General features: G+C 46.8%; 1 protein-coding gene across 2 annotated transcripts in view; it reads right to left on the bottom strand.

The window, feature by feature from the left end:
• The window catches only part of LOC119954722 (monocarboxylate transporter 2-like), a 177,178-nt gene extending 158,257 nt beyond the window's left edge, over positions 1-18,921 (bottom strand). The window contains exon 1 of one of the 2 annotated variants that reach the window (XM_038780230.1): positions 18,779-18,921. Coding sequence is in view for 1 of the 2 variants with exons in the window: in XM_038780229.1 (XP_038636157.1) it covers positions 8,928-8,966 (39 nt within the window). In the remaining variant the exon portion in view is untranslated. Of the gene's footprint in view, positions 1-8,927; positions 9,039-18,778 lie in introns of those variants that run through there. The other variant, XM_038780229.1, reaches the window with a different exon arrangement.
• Between the last annotated feature and the right edge of the window lie 459 nt (positions 18,922-19,380).

The following is a 19,380-nucleotide window of genomic DNA, read 5'->3' as shown; positions in this document are numbered from 1 at the left end:
CCAAGGTCCCAAGACCCCCAAAGCTTGTTCACAATCTAGAAGGCACAAGTCAGGAGTATAATGGAATACTCTCCACTTGCCTGGGTGAGTGCAGCTCCAACAACATTCAGGCTAAAACAGCCTACTTGACTGGCACCCCTTCCACAAACATTCACTCCATCCACCACCGATGAACAGTGGCAGCCATGTGTACCATCTACAAGGTACAATATAGGAACCCACCAAGGCTTCTTAGGCAGCATCTTCCAAACCAACGACTGCTACCACCTTGAAGGACAAGAGCAGCAGATACCTGGGAATCCCACCACCTGGAAGGTCCCCTCCAAGTCATTCACCATCCTGACTTGGAAATATATCGCTGTTCATTCACTGTCGCTGGGTCAAAATTCTGGAACTCCCTCCCTAACACCAGTGTGGGTGAACCTACACCACAGAGACTATAGCAGTTCAAGAAAGCAGCTCTCACCACCTACACCTGAAGGACTGCAGAGGTTCAAGAAGGCAACTCACCACCACCTTCTCAAGGGCAATTAGGGATGGCAATAAATGTTGACCTAACCAGTGAGGCCCACATCCTGTAAATGAATTTAAAATGTGCAGTTCAGGGATGTTTCTAGTTTTTGGATTTACTAATGAACTTCGACCTGCATGTTGAAAGTGGGGCCAAAGGATGTTGATCGGGTCCAAGTTCACACAATGCAAAAAAACTCACTGTCCAGTGTTAGAAGAAAGAGCTTTCCTAATTGTTCAATGTGTAAATATATTCAGTGTGATACTGTGTCATTGAGACCCAGAAGGTTCTGCCCTCAAGTTACATTCTATGCTCAGTCACAGTGTTAGCATTAAAACTGGCCTCAGGCTAAGAGAGGTAACATCAGCCAGTGTCCCTGCTGGAGTATGTGTGGACAGGGCTTATCTTAACTAACTTGGCCACAATCTTTCTGTAAGCTTCCATATCAAAGCGTGCACTGCGGTAACTAAAGAAGGGCAAAAACACCAATTCTGCGCTGCCGGTAGATATACTTGAAGGGAGCACTGTTCAGAAACACTGACCGTCCAACTACAGTCCATACGTAGTGTACAACAGCAAGTGTGGGATCAGTGAATTTACCCTATCAGCTGTTAGCCTTGGTTCAATAATAACCTTCTTGTCGCGAAGGGTGAAGGTCATGGATTGAAGCCCAGAGATTCGAGCAGGCAATCTAGGTTAACTCTTTAGTGCCAGAACCGAGGTGCAGTCTTTCAGACAAGCCCTAAAACCGAGGTTCTCGTCTACTCTGTAAAGTGCACATAAAAGATCCCAGAGCATTGTTTAAGCGAGTTACACCAGTGTTTGCCATTCTGTCGTTATAGGCGGAAAGAGATTTCATTTAATCAGCCCTGATTTCTCCTCTCGCGACCCATCCGTAAACAGAAAAGTGTTTTGGTTTCCCCCACGAATTGGATTCAATTTGAATTGGATTTTGGAGCAGGCAAAGAGCAGGATTAGGGCTTTGCCCCTGTCCACACTCTGAGCTCTGGCTTTGTAACTCTGACAAAACATAGAACATAAAATATAGAGTAATTTAAAAAAATAATTTTAAAACTGGCACTTTTTCCCCACCTCTTAAATTTGGGGGGGCCGTGATTCTCCGATCGCGGGATAGAGTGTCCGTGCCATCGTGAATGTGGTTGCGTTTCACGACGGTGTGAAATGGGCGCAGGTAGTAGCGATTCTGGCTGCGCTGGAGCGGTTCACGCCGCTCCAGCCTTACTTCCTGGCGCGCACTGGGGGCGGCACCAACCTGTGCATGCGCAGTGGTGACTCGCCAACGCGCACATGCGCGGTAGCTTTACTGAATGCTCCAGCCCCGACGCAACATGGCGCGGGGTTTCAGGGGCCGGCCGCGCAACAAAGTTGGCCCGGAGGGGGAGAGGCCGGCCCGCCAATCGGTGGGTCCCGATCGTGGGCCAGACCTCATCGGAGGCCCCCCCCCCCCCCCCCCCGGGGGCGGAACCCCCCCTCTCCCCGCAGGCCGCCCCCCTCCCACCCCGCAGGCTGCCCCCCTCCCACCCCACAGGCCGCCCCCGACCCTTCGCGAAAGTTCCCGCCGGCAGCGACCAGGTGTGGACGGCGCCGACGGGATTCTGCTTTTTCCGTGCGGCCGCTCAGCCCATCCGGGCCGGAGAAACAGCGGCCCCGCCATGTACAGCGGCCCGCGACCAGGGCAAATGGCGCCGATTCTCTGGCCCGGCATGGGGCTCGGAGAATCGCGCTGGGATGTTCCAATCCCCGATGAATAACTTGCACTGCAAACTCAAGTTAAGATAAAATACAAGGGGTTGGTTTATTTTTACACACACCTTTCGCAATGTTCGCTCCTATTTGTACTCATACGATTGTCATGACACCCCTGGGCTATGCGTAGTCAAATTCAGCACCACTTGACCCGGAGTCGCAACAAAGATGAAATTAATTTTTATTTAAATTACCAAAATCCTCGGTTGTGCCCAATAGTCTACAGCCACCAGGTTTATAACTTTAAAACACTAGTAACCTTTTATTATGTACAGTATCATATTTAAACAGACAGGAAATGTAACTGACACTTTGCTACCTCTTTCCCAACCCCTCCTTTCTAAGTGCCCCCACTTTCTACACGCATAGACAAAGAACACAGAGGGGAAAGGGGAGTGGAAAGAGGAAGAAAATATTAAATAAAATAGAAGGACAAAGATATTTGATGCACTGGGATGCAGTTTAGGCTTTCTTTTTGGCATTTCTTCCTTCTAGGCTTGAGGTGTTTTTTTTCTGCCAGGTTGTCGACCTTCTCTACAGACTTAGTGTCATTTCAGGTTCACAGCAAAGATGTGCCAGGGACTCACTAGTTTAAGAACAATAAAGCAGTTCTTTCACTTCAGCAGCAGGAGAGAGAGAGAGAGAGAGAGAGACCATCCCTTTCATTCCAAGGTCTAAGCACTTCTGCCCAGTTCTCTCAGAAAGCATCATACAGGATGTCAAGCAGAACACTGTTCCAGGCCAACCCACCAATTAACCAATAAAACCGACTTCCTCCAAAACCAGTTCCTAAGATGCACCCGGTGCTGAGGAGTCCGACCTCTTCTGTCCAAAATTTTAAAAACGGAAACACAGGGCGGGATTCTCTATTGCCTGACGCCAATATCATAATCGGCGATCGGGCGGGGAATCCCTGTTTACGACCGAATTGGGGATGGTACCCATTTTCAGATGCTCTGCCCCCTCCAAAACGGCATCATCGAGGAGTACGCCACACGCCGTTGGGACCGCCCACCTCCTGAAGGCCCACCTCCGATGCTCCACCCCCGATGGGCCGAGTTTCCGATGGCGGGGGGCACGTGTGCTCTCAGTTTTTGTGAACCCGGTGTGTCCAGCACCGCTACAGTTGGGGAGTTGCACATTCTCCCAGTGTGTGCCTGGGTTTCCTCTGGTGCTCCGGTTTCCTCCCACAAGTCCCGAAAGACGTGCTTGTTAGGTGAATTGGACATTCTGAATTCCCCCTCTGTGTACCCGAACAGGCGCCGGAGTGTGGCGACTTGGGGATTTTCACAGTAACTTCATTGCAGTATTAATGTAAGCCTACTTGTGACAATAATAAAGATTATTATTAGGAAGAAATCAGATCAATGGGTCAGGAACAGGCTCAAATGCCTGATCTACCAATTGCGTTTGTTTAGTATCAGGCTAGTAAAAACATTCCTATTCTACTTACTCGCAAACAATGTTTCTGTTTAATCAAGCACATAGTAGTTGATAACAACCTTTCAAAAATAAAACAATTGAATCACAGGCTGTTTTGCAATGAAAAATATTTTAGACATTTATAATTCAATTTAGACCCATTTAACACAAATCACTTGTGCTGTATATTTACAAAGGACATCATCTGTAAAACATAACTATGATGCAATTAGAACCTTTACTATGTATATGCTTAGCCAGTCAAATAATACTGCTTTGCAATCTATATTTGGTTACAAAAAACTTTGAATTGTTTGGCGTGGCCAAAACAAAAACAGTTTGCGTTTGTAGTGTGCCTTTAATGTAATAAAATATGACAGGATGTTACACAGAAGAATTACAAAACTAAATTTTACACCTAATGACATGAGACAGAAGAGCAAATTGATTGATGGTGTTTGTTTTAAGGGGGAAAGAGAGTTCGAGAGAGAGTTAGAGCATAAGGGAGAAGAAACAGGGTTTTGACAAGCGAGGGAACAATTCAAATCAGGAATGCAGACCAGAAGAACTAAGAGCAGCAGTAGGCAATTCATCCCCTCGAGTCTGCTCCACCATTCAATACAAACATGGCTGATCTTATATCTGCCTCACCTCTGCCTTCCTGCCCGCTCCCCATACCCCTTTATCCCGCTACTAATTAAAACTTTTCTATGTCCTCCTTAAATTTGTTTAGTATTCCAGTGTCCACTGTACTCTGGGGTAGAGAATTCCACAGGTTCATGACCTTTTGAGTGAAGTAATTTCTCCTCATTCCTGTTTTAAATCTGCCGCCCCTTGGATTAAAACTATGGCCTCTCGTTCTATAATGTTGAATAAGGGAAAACATCTGCCCTTCATCTACCCTGTCAATCCCCTCTAGCATCATTTATACCTCAATTAAACTTCCTCTCATTCTTCTAGACTCCAGCGAGTACAGGCATAAACTGTTCAATCTCTTTCCACAGGACAGGTCCTTCACCCTGTAATCAATCTAGTGAACCTTTGTTGAACCACATTTATGTCCTTCATCTGCCAATGCATTCATGTCCTTTCCTCAAGTAAGGGACCAAAACTTTGCATAGTACTCCAGATACTAGGGGCTAGTTTAGCACAGTGGACAGAGTAGACCGCTTATTTTCCCAAGATGCAGGACAGATTACCGGGGTGGGGGGGGAGGGAGGGGGGCACAGATTTAAGGTGATTGACAGCTGGCTTGTAATGCAGAACAAAGCCAGCAGCGCGGGTTCAATTCCCGTACCGTTCTCCCTGAACCGGCGCGGGAATGTGGTGACTAGGGGCTTTTCACAGTAACTTCATTGAAGCCTACTTGTGACAATAAGCGATTCCTATTATATGGTCTCACCAATGCACTATGCAGTTGCAACAGCACTTCCTTACTTTTATACTCCATTCCATATTTGCCTTCCTTATTACCTGTTGCACCTGCATACCAACATCCACATCCCTCTGCACCAAAGCATTTTGTAGTTTCTCTCCATTTCGATAATAAATTGCCTTTTTATTCCTCTGACCAAAATGGATAACTTCACACTTGTCCACTCTAAATTCCATCTGCCAAATTTTGGCCCAATCACCTAACCTAACTTAACCTAACCTATCCATATCCATTTGTAAATGTCTTATTTCCTTGTTGCGACTTGTTTTTCCACCTATTTTGGTGTAATCTGCAAACTTGGCTATCATACATTCTATCCCCGCATCAAAGACATTACTATAGATTGTAAATAGTTGAGGCCCAAGGACCAAACTCTGTGGCACCCCACCAGTTACAGATCACCAACCAGAAAAAGACCCATTTAACCCCACTCCCTGCTTTCTGTTGGTTAGCCAATACCCTACTACAGCTAATATATTAGCCCAATCCTGTGGGATCTTACCTTTTGTGCTGCACCTTAACAAATGCCTTCTGGAAGTCCAGATACTGACCCCCATTATCCACATTTCTTTGACGATGTAACAAGCACTCTAACAAATTAGGCAAACACAATTTACTCTTCGTAAAACCATGCTGACTCTGATGGATTGCGTTTTGACTTTCCAAATGTCCCGCCACTACTTCCTTAATAATGGATTTCAGCAATTTCCTAACTGATTTATAGTTTCCTACTTTCTGCCCGTCTCCCTTTTTGAACAGGGACTTTGCATTAGACTTTTTTCCAAACCACTGGAACCTTTCCAGAATCCAGGTAATTTTGGAATATTATGAACAATGCCTCCACTTCCTTTAAGACTCTAGGATGTAGGCCATCAGGCCATGTAGACTTGTCTGCCTTTAATTCCAATAGTTTGTTCAGTACATTTTCCCTAGTTTGTCTTGTGATGGCAATTGTTTTAAATTCCTCCTTTTCAACAGCATCTGCAATAACTGTTACTATTGGAACAGTTCTCGTGTCCTCCACCATGAAAGCCAAGGCAAAATGTAGATTTTGTGCCTCTGCCATTTCTGTGTTCCCCATTATTAAATCCAAAATCTTGTTCTTTAAGGGACCAATGTTGACTTTAGCTACTCTCTTCCTTTGTGTGTACTTGAATATTTCACAATCTGTTTTTTTCTATTTTGTTCTAAATTTCTTTCACAATTTACGTTTGTTCTTTTTATTACCTTTTAGTAACCCATTATTAGTCTTTAAAAGTTTCCCAATCGTCTCACCTGCCATTGATCCTTGCAATATGATAGGCCTTAATTTTTGATTTTATGTTATCTTTAACCTCCTTGCTTAGTCACAGATACATTTTCACCCTCTTACAATCTTTATTCCTCTCTGGATATATTTTACTTGGGAGCAATTGAATATCTCCTTAAATATCTTCCGCTGTTCATCAACCGTCCTACGTCTATCTGCCCAGTCCACTAGTTCCAAATCTGTCCTCATGCCTATCAGATTACACCAGAACACTATTGCCTTCAATTGAATTTGAAATTCAAGGATGCAATGATCGCTCTTCCTCAGAGGATCCTTTACTACAAGATCACTAATTCATTTCATCTCCTTACACAATACTAAATCCGAAATAACCTGCCTGCTGGTTGATTCAATGGCATATTGTTCTAAGAAATAGTCTTGAATACATTATGTATTGTCCCTTGAGGCTACCCTTACTACACCATCTCCTTTCCCTTTCTAACTATACTTCCGAAACACTGAATACCCTTGGATATTCAGACTGGTCTCCTTGTAACCATGTTTCAGTAATCACCACCAAATGATACGCCTTTGATTCTATTTGCACTGTAAACGCATTAATTTTAATCTGAATGCTATGCGCATTCTCATCATTAACCTGCACTCCTATCTTCTGTTTACACTTTGATTTTTTAAAATTTCCACGCAACTCCCCACTATTTAGTTTGAAGCCCCAGTAACGCATTAATTTTAATCTGAATGCTATGCGCATTCTCATCATTAACCTACACTCCTATCTTCTGTTTGCACTTTGATTTTTTAAAATTTCCACGCAACTCCCCACTATTTAGTTTGAAGCCCCAGTTATTCGACTTTCCAGGACAATGGTCCCGGCATGATTCAAGTGGAGCCATCCCAATGGAACAGATCCCTCTTTTCCCAGTATTGGTGCTAATGTCCCATGAACTCAAACTCATTCCTCCCACACCAATGTTGAGTCATGCATTTACCTCTTTAATCCTATTGGCCCTCTGCCAATAAGTTAGTGGCTCAGGTAATAATCCAGACAATATTACCCGTGTGTTTCTACTTTTTAAGGAGAAAAGGCTAGAATCGGAGGAGTGCATATCTTCGAGGGTTGTTCTGCTGGACGTGATTATGGAGATAGGGAGGGGAAAGGCTGACAATATTAAAACAATGGCAGAAATTATCCGTCCTTTCCCGCCAGCGGGACCTTCCAGACCCGCCAATGGCGGCGCCGCCCCCCCCCCCCCCCCCCCCCCCCCCCCCCCCCCCCCCAAATGGAGCATTCCCCAGCGGCGGAGGTTGCGGCGCACACAAAATCCACAGATATCAGCAGGACCAGAAGTTCCTGCCGGAAAATCCTCCCCCCACCCCGCCCCCTCCCCCTCGTGGTGTCAGGAAGCAATTCACAGAATGGTAGCAAGCTGGATCCAAAACATAAAGCATTAATTTGGGGTGGAAGGCAGTTACTCAGTTTGGTGGGGATTGATTCTCCGCAAAGATCAGTGCTGGGACCCACAGTTGTTCACAATCCACACAAATGATTTGGACTCAGGAGTTAGAAGTACAGTTTCAAAATTGGTATCAACATTTGGATATAGTTAATGCAAAGGCGGCCTGCGGCAAAATACATAGAGACATTAATAGCATAATGGAATGGGTGCATAATTGGCAAATGAGCTTCAATATAAATAAATATGGGATTAAAGATTTTGATGGGAAGAAAAAGGAGGCCATACACGACCTGGCAAATAAGCATTTAAGTTTGGTGATACAGATTTACTAATCAATAAAAGTAGCAGTCTAATAAGGCCATCAAAAGAGAACAACTATATTTATTTGTGAAGTAATTGAAATTCATAGATTTCATAAAATTTACAGTGTGGAAGGAGGCCATTCGGCCCATCGAGTCTGCACCGGCTCTTGGAAAGAGCACCCTACCCAGGCCCACACCGCCACCCTATCCCCATAACCCAGTAACCGAACCCAACACTCAGGGCAATTTTGGACACTAAGGCAATTTATTATGGCCAATTCACCTAACCTGCACATCTTTGGACTGTGGGAGGAAACCGGAGCACCCGGAGGAAACTCATGCACACACAGGGAGAAAGTGCAGACTCCGCACAGTCAGTGACCCAGCCGGGAATCGAACCTGGGACCCTGGAGCTGTGAAGCAACTGTGCTAACCACTGTGCTGCCATGCTGCCAATATGAAAAGCAAATGTTAAATTTGGAGGGAGTCTTGGTCAGACCATACTTGTAGTACTGTGAATATATCATAAAAGAGTTATAGAGGCACTGGATAAGGTGCAAAAGAGATTTACTGGAATTATGCCAGAACAGAGAGATAGCAGGTGGAATTCTCCATCCAGTGACGCCGGAATCGCGAAATGTGATTGGGCAGAGAATCGCGCATGGGCCAGTGCCGGGCTTCCAATAGAATGCCATGCTCCAGTGGCTTAACAGCAGCGTCAATGCATTCTATTCCACACATACAGTAACCAACGTTGACATACCATTAACGGACCTGACCCAGTTATCTCTGGGGTTCCCATGAGATGCTCTGCCTCCTCCAGGAGGAATTACCAACGGCAATGTTCACTTCTGGTTTCCGGGAAACACGCGTCATGGCTGCTGAGGGAGAGAGAAGAAGTAGGCCATATTCCCAGAGGCGCCATTGTGGGCTGCCCATCCGGCCACTGGCAGGGCTGGCTTGAGGCATTGTCTACCAGGGGATTTGCCATGGGGTCGGAGACCCCCTGGGACTGGGGTGTCCATGCACAAACCGCCATTGTCGCAGACTGCAAGGCAGCCATCTTTTGGTGCACCCCTCTGACCGCCCACTTGTGGCTCATGGTTCCACAGAGCGACACCGGCTGTATGGGTGACCTCATCGCAGTACCCCTGCACTCCACCCCCCCTAAACCCCGCCACCCCTACCCCACAACAGAGCACCACCCTCTGGTGAGACACCGCATGGCCTACCCAAGGGGAGCGCATGCAGTAGCCCCTATTGGAGGACTCTGGATAGGGGCTGCAGTGTGTACCTCTGGTATGAGTATGGCCAACCTCCAGTACCCCTGCAGGCAGGGATGGGTGCCAGGGCCAGAAGCCCCCACTGTATCAGGCACCGACTAGGCCAAGGGTGCATGCAGTGCGTAGAGTGTCAGGGGAATGCCTGGGAGTGGGTGTGGGATGGGAGGAGGGAGGAGGCGGTGGCTGCAGTGGAGGCTGGGCCACTGTGTAGCCCAGTGGAACTGGTTGTGAACGGGGGTACGCACACGTCTACCTTTCACCCCCTATACACAATGGACTTCAGAATCCGATCAGGAATGGCGGCCTTCATTGTATCCGCCACAGCCCTGGGGGATGCACTGAGGTTATACGAGCAGGAGCTGCTCGAGGAGCGTCCTGGAGTAGCATAGCATGCCCCAGAGGAACAGGAGACATCCGGTGAGGACGGAGAGAGAGCCAGCCGCCCAACAGGCTGAGGAGGAGGTGGAAAGGAGGCACAGTATCAGGCCTCATACGTACCAGCAGCACTTGTCCTTTGAAGACCTCTTGTGCGTGTCATCGAAGACTACGGCTGAGCAGGGGCACCGTGTGACATATCTGCAGGATCATGGCGCACCTAGAACTGTGGCAGTATGGGGGAGGACACCCACTCCCGGTGGCGGCCGCCCTGAACTTGTACGCTAAGGGTCCTTCCAGGCACTGAATGGGGAGCTGTCCGGTATCTCGCAGACCTCAGTGCGCAGGTGCATCCGTGTCATCATAGATGCCCTATATGCCCGGTCGGCACAATACATCCATTTCAATGAGTCCACCAGATTACAGCGGGATTCACTGGCATCTCAGAGATGCCCCAGATCCGGGGGTGATCTAGAACATAAGAATTAGGAGCAGGAGTAGACAATCTGGCCCCTCGAGCCTGCTCTGCCATTCAATGAGATCATGGCTGATCTTTTGTGGACTCAGCTTCACTTTACGGCCCGAACATAACCCTTAATCCCTTTATTCTTCAAAAATCTATGTCTCATTATCTTAAAAAACATTTAATGAAGGAGCCTTAACTGCTTCACTGGGCAAGGAATTCCATACAACCCTTTGGGTGAAAAAGTTCCTCCTCAGGTCAGTCCTAAATCTACTTCCCTAGCATAACCTCCCTAGTCTTAAACTCCATCCCTCTAGCAATGAAGGACAAAATTCCATTTGCCTTCTTAATCACCTGTTGCACCTGTAAACCAACTTTTTACAACTCATGCACGAGCCAGGTCTCTCTGCACAGCAGCATACTTTAATATTTTATCATTTAAAAAAACATCCCTTTTGCTATTATTCCTACCAAAATGGATAACCTCACATTTGTCAACATTATATTCCATCTGCCAGACCCTAGCCCATTCACTTAACCTATCCAAATCCCTCTGCAGACTTCCGATATCCTCTGCACTTTTTGCTTTACTGCTCATCTTAGTGACGTCTGCAAACTTGGACACATTGCACTTGGTCCCCAACTCAAAATCATCTTTAACCAATCCTCTATCCATGCTACTACTTTACCCTTAATGCCATGCATTTTTATCTGATGCAGACCCCTTTTGTGTGGCACCTTGTCAAAAGCTTTCTGGAAATCCAGATATACCACATCCATTGGCTCCCTGTTATCTACCACAATGTCCTCAAAAAATTCCACTAACTTAGTTAGGCACGACCTGTCCTTTATGAACCCATGCTGCTTCTGCCCAATGGGACAATTTCCATCCAGATTCCTCGCTATTTCTTCCTTGATGATAGATTCCAGCATCTTCCCCACTACCGAAGTTAAACTAACTGGCCTATAATTACCCGCTTTCTGCCTGTCTCCTTTTTTAAACAGTGGTGATACGTTTGCTAATTTCCAATCCACCGGGAACACCCCAGAGTCTAGTGCATTTGCAATTTCCCTAGCCATCTCTTTTAGCACTCTGGGATGCATTCCCAAGTCTACCTTTAGCCCCATGAGCTTGCCCATCACTACCTCATTTAGGGATAACAATCATCTCAAGGTCCTCACCTGTCATAGCTTCATTTCCATCAGTCACTGGCATGTTATTTTTGTCTTCCACTGTGAAGACCGACCCAAAAAAACCTGTTCAGTTCCTCAGCCATTTCCTCATCTCCCATTATTAAATCGCCCTTCTCATCCTCTGAAGGACCAATATTTACCTCCTTTTTGTTTTAAATATTTGTAGAAACTTTTACTATCTGTTTTTATATTCTGAGCAAGTTTACTCTCATAATCTAGCGTACTCTTCTTTATAGCTTTTTTTGTAGCTTTCTGCTGCCCCCTAAAGATTTCCCAGTCCTCTAGTCTCCCACTGATCTTTGCTACTTTGCATGCTTTTTCCTTCAATTTGATACTCTACCTCATTTCCTTTGATATCCACGGTCGATTTTCCATCTTTCTACCATCCTTCCTTTTTGTTGGTATAAACCTTTGCTGAGCACTGTGAAAAATCGCTTGGAAGGTTCTCCACTGTTCCTCAACTGTTTCACCATAAAGTCTTTGCTCCCAGTCTACCTTTGCTAGCTTTTCTCTCATCCCATTGTAATCTCCTTTGTTTAAGCACAAACCACGAGTGTTTGATTTCACCTTCGACCCTCCATCTGTATTTTAAATTCCACCATATTGTGATCGCTTCTTCCGAGAAGATCCCGAACCATGAGATCATTAATCAATCCTGTCTCATTACACAGGACCAGATCTAGGACCGCTTGTTCCCTCGTAGGTTCCATTACATACTGTTCTAGGAATGTATCGCGGATACATTCTGTAAACTCCTCCTCAAGTCTGTCTTGACCAACCTAGTTAAACGAATCGACATGTCGATAAAAACCCCCATAATAAACTGCTGTACCATTTCTACATGCATCCATTATTTCTTTGTTTGTTGCATGCTCCACCGTAATGTTACTATTTGGTAGCCTATAGACTACTCCTATCTATGACTTTTTCACCTTACTATTCCTGATTTCCATCCAAATGGATTCAACTTTATGCTCAATAGCACCGATGTCATCCTTTACTATTGTCTGAATGTCATCCTTAAATAACAGAGGTCCACCACCTCAACAGGATGCATGTACCCCTACGAGCGCCGGCCAATCGGTCGTCACAAATTGAAAGGGGTTCCACTCGATGAATGTGCAGTTGGTGTGAGACCCTGAAGTGTACATCCTGCAGGTCTGCGCCCGATGCCCGGACAGTGTGCATGAAGCCTTCATCCTGGCACACTTGACAGTTCCTAACCCTTTGAGGTGCCCCGCAGGGTGTGCAGTTGGCTGCTGGGCGACAGGGGTTATCCACTGCGGTCGTGGCTAATGATGCCTATCTGGAAGTCACAGACAGAAGCGGAGACCTACTACAATGATGCCCTTGCAGCAATCAGGGTCATGATCTAGTGGTGCATCAGCATCCTGACGATGCGGTTCAGGTGCCTGGTCCGCTCTGGAAGGGCCCTCCTGTATACGCTAGGAGGGTCTCCCATTACGTGGTGGGCTGCTGCGTCCTCCACAATATCACGCAGCAGAGGGGCGGCGGCGTGCTGGAAGGGGGGGGGGGGTGGATGAAAGTTGGAGGTAGGCATGGGGTGGGCTTGGGATTGAGTGGGAGGGGCACCATAGTGTCTGACCTGGGGGCCCCGCCCATTAACACACACAGTCCCCCTCCCCCAAAATCCTCCCAACCAACTAATGTTTGATGTTATCCAGTTCTTGAAAGTGCACCATGAATAATGCCTATGAATTGTAGAACCCATCCATCCTTCCCCTCAGTCCAAACATGTGCAGGTTACGTAGATTGGTCATGATAAATTGCCCTTAGTCACCAAAAAAGGTTAGGAGGGGTTATTGAGGGCAGCACGGTGGCCTAGTGGTTAGCATAACCGCCTCACGGCGCTGAGGTCCCAGGTTCGATCCCGGCTCTGGGTCACTGTCCGTGTGGAGTTTGCACATTCTCCCCGTGTCTGCGTGGGTTTCACCCCCACAACCCAAAAATGTGCAGAGTAGGTGGATTGGCCACGCTAAATTGCCCCTTAATTGGAAAAAATAATTGGGTAATCTAAATTTATAAAAAAAAAAAAAAAAAAAGGAGGGGTTATTGGGTTACGGGGATTTGCCTTCGGGCTATCAACGAGGCAAAGTCTCCAACATCTGCCTCCGCACTGATTTCCAATCCCGGTTGGTCCAACACCCCGAATATGGCCTCCCGAGTGCCGGGGTCCACTTTCAGGTGCATCACTTTAGAAATTACCCTAAAAACCTCCGCCCGGTAATCCTCCAACGATGGTGATGGCTGTGATGGAAAGTCAGTTCTGACCCCGGACTGGTGCTCCGGGGTGTCTTGGATTGGAGTTTCGGGGCTCACCTCGCTGTCCGTTGCCGACTCCTCTCTGGAATCTGCTTGGGGCTGGGGTCGGGAGCAGGGAACACCAGAAGTGCCCGCCTCATCGGCAGGTGATCCTGCAAGTCACGACACATGATTGGCTCACGGGTTGTGGTGGTTGGTTTTGTGGAAGAGGTGGGGGAGTTGAGGTGGGGGTGTCGCGCCACAAGTGCCATAGGAGCACCGCAACGTAGTGGTGGCTCACTTGGTTGCCCGATGCCAACCTCCACCCTGGCGACTTCCCTCTTTCCTGGCCCACTCACCAGGTCCAGTGACCGCTAATTGAGGCGACAACAAACACGCTGGGTGGAGGAATCGACCACATCCGAATGATGTGAGCTGCCAGGGTATATGCCGGGCTACCTATGATAAATGGATGGACCTCCAAACACAGGAGCAGCAATTGCAGAGACGTCATCAAATTAGAAATTATGGCGACGGTGAAAGAGGCGGTAGCAGAGGCACTGGTCCCCTTTCAGGCGGTGCTGGAAAAGGCGGAGCGATGACCAGAGACACTGGAGGCGATGATCAGAGAGCTGGAGAAGGCTACAACTAACCAGAGCGACTGGATTGCCTCACTGGAGATTGGGTTTGCAAGGTTGTGGCGACACAGGGAACGGTGAAGGGGAAGGTGAAGGACTACGAGAGTTGTTCACACCAGCAAAACCTCCGCATTGTGGACCTACCGGAGGGAACCGAGAGCAGGGATATGTGGCCCAGATACTGGCCATGCTGATTGGAGGGGAAAGCTTCCCCAAGCTCCCAGACATAGACTGGGATCTAGTCACTCTGGCCAAATCCCAAAGCTGGGGGGCAGCCGTGGGCCACCGTTACGAGTAAACAATATAGAAACATTAGGAATAGATGGGTTAGGTGTCAAGGGGCAAGGGGATGTTTTTCTGATGCATAAGCGTTGGCATGGACCATTGATCCGAATAGACTGTTTCTGTATTTTTTAGACTTTGTAACTGTGATGAGGGTCAAATGTCCTCCTTCTGCACTGAAGGGATTCTATGAACCCAGTCTTCACTTTTACATCCCTCACTTCCTCAACCCCACTAATAATTTAAAACTAATAACTGCTCTTAGTAGTGACTTTAATCTGATGTGCTTCTGCTAAAAGGTTTTTTGTAAGTCTTCTGGATGTTAAAAGGACAGCTTAAGAATTACGTAGTGTTGTATTCTTTGGGGATTGTATTTGAATTAATGGTTGCTAAGATGTTCACTGTATGTTTAAAAAAAGTTAACTTGAGTTCATCGAATAAACATTGTTTTGCTTTAAAAATACTTTTCCATTTCTCCTGTACTACACCTAGAGAGTGAGCTGTGTGCTCCCCATACCACAATCTATTAAAAGTTGTGGGTCAGGTGAACACGTTGCACTTTGGGGTTCTCTAAACCCTGGCCCATAACAATATGAATGCAAGTATTTACTTTATTACCTACAAATAGTTTTTTTTAATGTATTCTTTCATGGGACGTGGGTGTCGTTGGCAAGGTCAGCATTTGTTGGCATCCCTACTTGCCTTGAATTGAGTAGCTTGCTAGATCATTTCAGAGGGCAGTCAAGAGGCAACCAGATTGCTGTGGCTCACGAGTCACATGTAGGCCCCACCGGGTAAGGATGGCAGATTTCTTTTCCTGAAGGACATCTGTCATCTGTGAACCAGATTGTTTTTTTTTTAAACAAAATAAATAGCCATCATTACAGAGATGAGTGTTCAATTCCAGATTATTCACCGATTTCCAGACCTATGGTGGGATTTGAACCCATGTCCCTCACCATTAGCCTTGGCCATGGAATTCCTAGTCCAGTGACATTAGTGCCATGGGATCTGTGTTGGGACCCCAACTGATCACATTATATATTAATGATTTGGACAAGGGAACTAAATGTATTATCTCCAGATTGCAGATGGTACAAAGTCGGATGGGAGGGTGAGCTGTGAGGAAGATGCAGCATAGAACATAGAACAGTACAGCACAGAACAGGCCCTTCGGCCCTCAATGTTGTGCCGAGCCATGATCACCCTACTCAAACACACGTATCCACCCTATACCCATAACCCAACAACCCCCCCCCCCTTAACCTTACTTTTATTAGGACACTACGGGCAATTTAGCATGGCCAATCCACCTAACACGTACATCTTTGGACTGTGGGAGGAAACCGGAGCACCCGGAGGAAACCCACGCACACAGGGGGAGGACGTGCAGACTCCACACAGACAGTGACCCAGCCGGGAATCGAACCTGGGACCCTGGAGCTGCGAAGCATTTATGCTAACTACCATGCTACCCTGCTGCCCCTAATGTGGATAAATTATGTTATCCACTTCGGTGACAAAAATAGGAAGGCAGATTATTATTTTAATGGGTGCAAATTGAGAGAGGTGGATATTCAATAAGACCTAAATGTGCACAAGTACAGCAGGCAGTAAGGAAGGCAAGTGGTACATTGGCCTTCATAGCCAGAGGATTTGAGTACAGGAATATGGATGTTTTACTGCCATTGTGTAGAGCTTTGGTGAGACCACACCTGGAGTATTGTGTGCAGTTTTGGTGTCCTTATCTGAGGAAGAATGTTCTTGCTGTGAAGGGAGTGCAGCGAAGGGAGTGCAGCAAAGGTTTACCAGGCGGATTCTTGGGATGGTGAGCCTGTCATACGAGGTTGGTTAGGATTATATTAATTGGAGTGAAAAAGAGCGACAGGGGATTACATAGAAACTTGTAAAATTCTTACAGGATTAGACAGGGAAGTCTCAGAAAGAATGTTCCCAATGGTGGGGGGAGTCAGAACTTGGGGTCGGAGTTTCAGGATAAGGGGTAAACCTTTTAGGACTGAGGTGAAGAGTGATGAATGTGTGGAATTCATTACCACAAAACAAAGTTGAGGCCAAAACATTGTGTGATTTCAAGAAGGAATTAGATATAGCTCTGAGAGCTAAAGGGTTCAAGGGATATGGGGGGAGGGGAGGGGAGGGGGGGGGGTGGAAGGCAGGATCAGACTATTGAATTTGTGATCAACCCTGTTCATTATGAATGGAGCAGCAGGCACTCCAAAACAAAATTAAAGACTGCGGGAAGCATCACCCTACCCCACTCTGCTAAACATCACCCAAGTCACAGCACTACTCTCACAGTATGGATCAGAGCAAGTATCTTTCCAACTGCACTGATTTCAAAAAATAGATATTTTTAATGCACACAATCCTTTTATTTAATGGTCTGAAATATTTACACTGGCTAAGTGCAAATCAATGAGACTCACAGAAAATCAAACACCAGCCAACAAGCAATCTCTTTTGCTCACTATTGAAAACAAATAGAGACAGAATGTGCAGATCAGATTTGTTTGGGAAATGTGTTTGGGCGGCACAGTGGTTCTCACTGCTGCCTCACAGGGCCAGGGACCTGGGTTTGATTTTGACCTTACATGGCTGTCTGGGTGGAGTTTTGCATTCTCCCCATGTCTGCGTGGGTTTCCTCCGGGTGCTCCAGTTTCCTCCTACAGTCCAAAGATGTGGAAGTTAGGTGGATTGGCCGTGATAATTTTCCCGAGTATCCAAAAAGTTAGGTGGGGTTTACAGGGTTGCGGGCCTGAGTGGGGTATTCTTCAGAAGGTCGGTACAGGCTTGAAATGAAAATCGTTTATTGTCACGAGCAGGCTTCAATGAAGTTACTGTGAAAAGCCCCTAGTCGCCACATTCCGGCGCCTGTCCGGGGAGGCTGGTACGGGAATCGAACCGTGCTGCTGGCCTGCTTGGTCTGCTTTAAAAGCCAGCGATTTAGCCTTGTGAGCTTGATGGGCCGAATGGCCTCCTTCTGCACTGTAGGGATTCTACACAAATTATTTCTTTCAGATAAAATAAACTTTACATGCAAATAGCTGACCTGCAAACCCTTTCTGAAACCATTCTAAAATGGTATTCCAGCTTCCAACACATTGTCGAAACGGTGTAGCTTCTAGTTAGCAATTGCGTTGCAATTTGGTAGAGAAGATGAGGAAAGTACGCCAAAGGTGACCACAGATTCAGAAACTGGGTCAGAAAGAGAACGCAAGGGGTAGAATTCACTTCAAAAATAGGATTAAAGTGACACGAAGGGGGGGGGGGGGCACAATTCAATTTATAGAAGAGACATAGGCTGGTTATCCTTACTGATGGAGGTGCGTGGTTTAAACACTGCTGACCGCTTGATTTAGATTGCACAACATAGTTTGAAGCGCAATTTGTAAAGCCCTCCTACCCCCACCATCAGAAAACAGCAGACCATCTGAACAGCTTTGTGTGTGTGTGAGCTGACAGCCAAGGGGAAAATAGAGCCACATGATCTCATCCAGAACGGGCGAACCAGATCGCTGAGCTCCAGCCCTTCCCACTCTGACGCTCCAGCTGACTGAAGTCGGCAGCAATAAGACATACTTGTGTACAGTCAGACTCCGCCCCCGTCCATTCATTCTCAAACACACCGGCTTGGGAGGAATTGCAGCATGTTCAGCTGTATCACATGACAAGGGGGCTTCCCTCCCGTCTCCTCTTAATACACAATATAAAATCGGAATTCTATCGCAGCCGACCCCATGAAATGAATACTGTGCACATCGCGCACATTTAATAATTACCCCGGATAAATGCCAGTCAGGATCTCTTTGTCTAAATATAGACCGAAGCTGTATCTCTGACAATTGGGGTTAATGCTGCCCCTTCGTTACCTAAACCTGTCCCGGGATAATATAGCTCACATTGAGCCACCCACCCTCTAACCATCTCCAGGGGTCGCACTGGATTGATGCTCTCACTTTGACCTTCACTGATATTACAAAGGGGGCGGGGGTTGAAATTTACATCCTCCACACAGTGACCTACAGGAGAAGAATATCCAGGCAGCCAGAGCTAGCACTCTCTCCCATCCCCGTACCGGGGTATTTCCAGCCCTTACCTGTGATGAGGACGGGTGATGTGTGCCGCCGTTCCTTTTCCCCTCTATCCTGATTGATTTGATCAGTCCTTGGAGAGAAACCGTGACGTCGGGATGATGGCTGCTTCGGCAAACCGGCACTTTTTTCCCTCACTGGTGTCTCCCTCCCCATCATCCCCCAACTCCTCCCTTTTCTGGGATCTGCCCTCCAATCTTTTAAGAGTGCCACAGATCAAGCAGAGCACACAAACATAACCCAGTCTGCCCAAACAAAAGCAGCTCTGTGCAAAAACGCATCAATGAGAAACATTCACTCAATACAAGAAAGATTCATCTGTATGTGCAGATATGCTGGAACACATGAGAGGTTGTTGTTGCTTAGAGTCTCGTCATTTCCTAAAGGCACTTATTCAATTATTTCTTTCCAAGTTATGTGGGTCAGCACAACAGGATTTTGAAAATGTATTTGGTCATGAGGTGTGGGCATCAACAGAAAGGCCTGCGTTTATTGCTCATCCCTAATTGACATATAGAACATAGAACAGTACAGCACAGAACAGGCCCTTCGGCCCTCGATGTTGGGCCGAGCAATGATCACCCTACTTAAACCCACGTAACCCAAC

Source organism: Scyliorhinus canicula, chromosome 20, assembly GCF_902713615.1.
Source record: "Scyliorhinus canicula chromosome 20, sScyCan1.1, whole genome shotgun sequence".
Lineage (NCBI taxonomy): Eukaryota > Metazoa > Chordata > Chondrichthyes > Carcharhiniformes > Scyliorhinidae > Scyliorhinus > Scyliorhinus canicula.
Note: the sequence above shows the minus strand (reverse complement) of the source record. Positions and strands in the feature narration are given on the sequence as shown.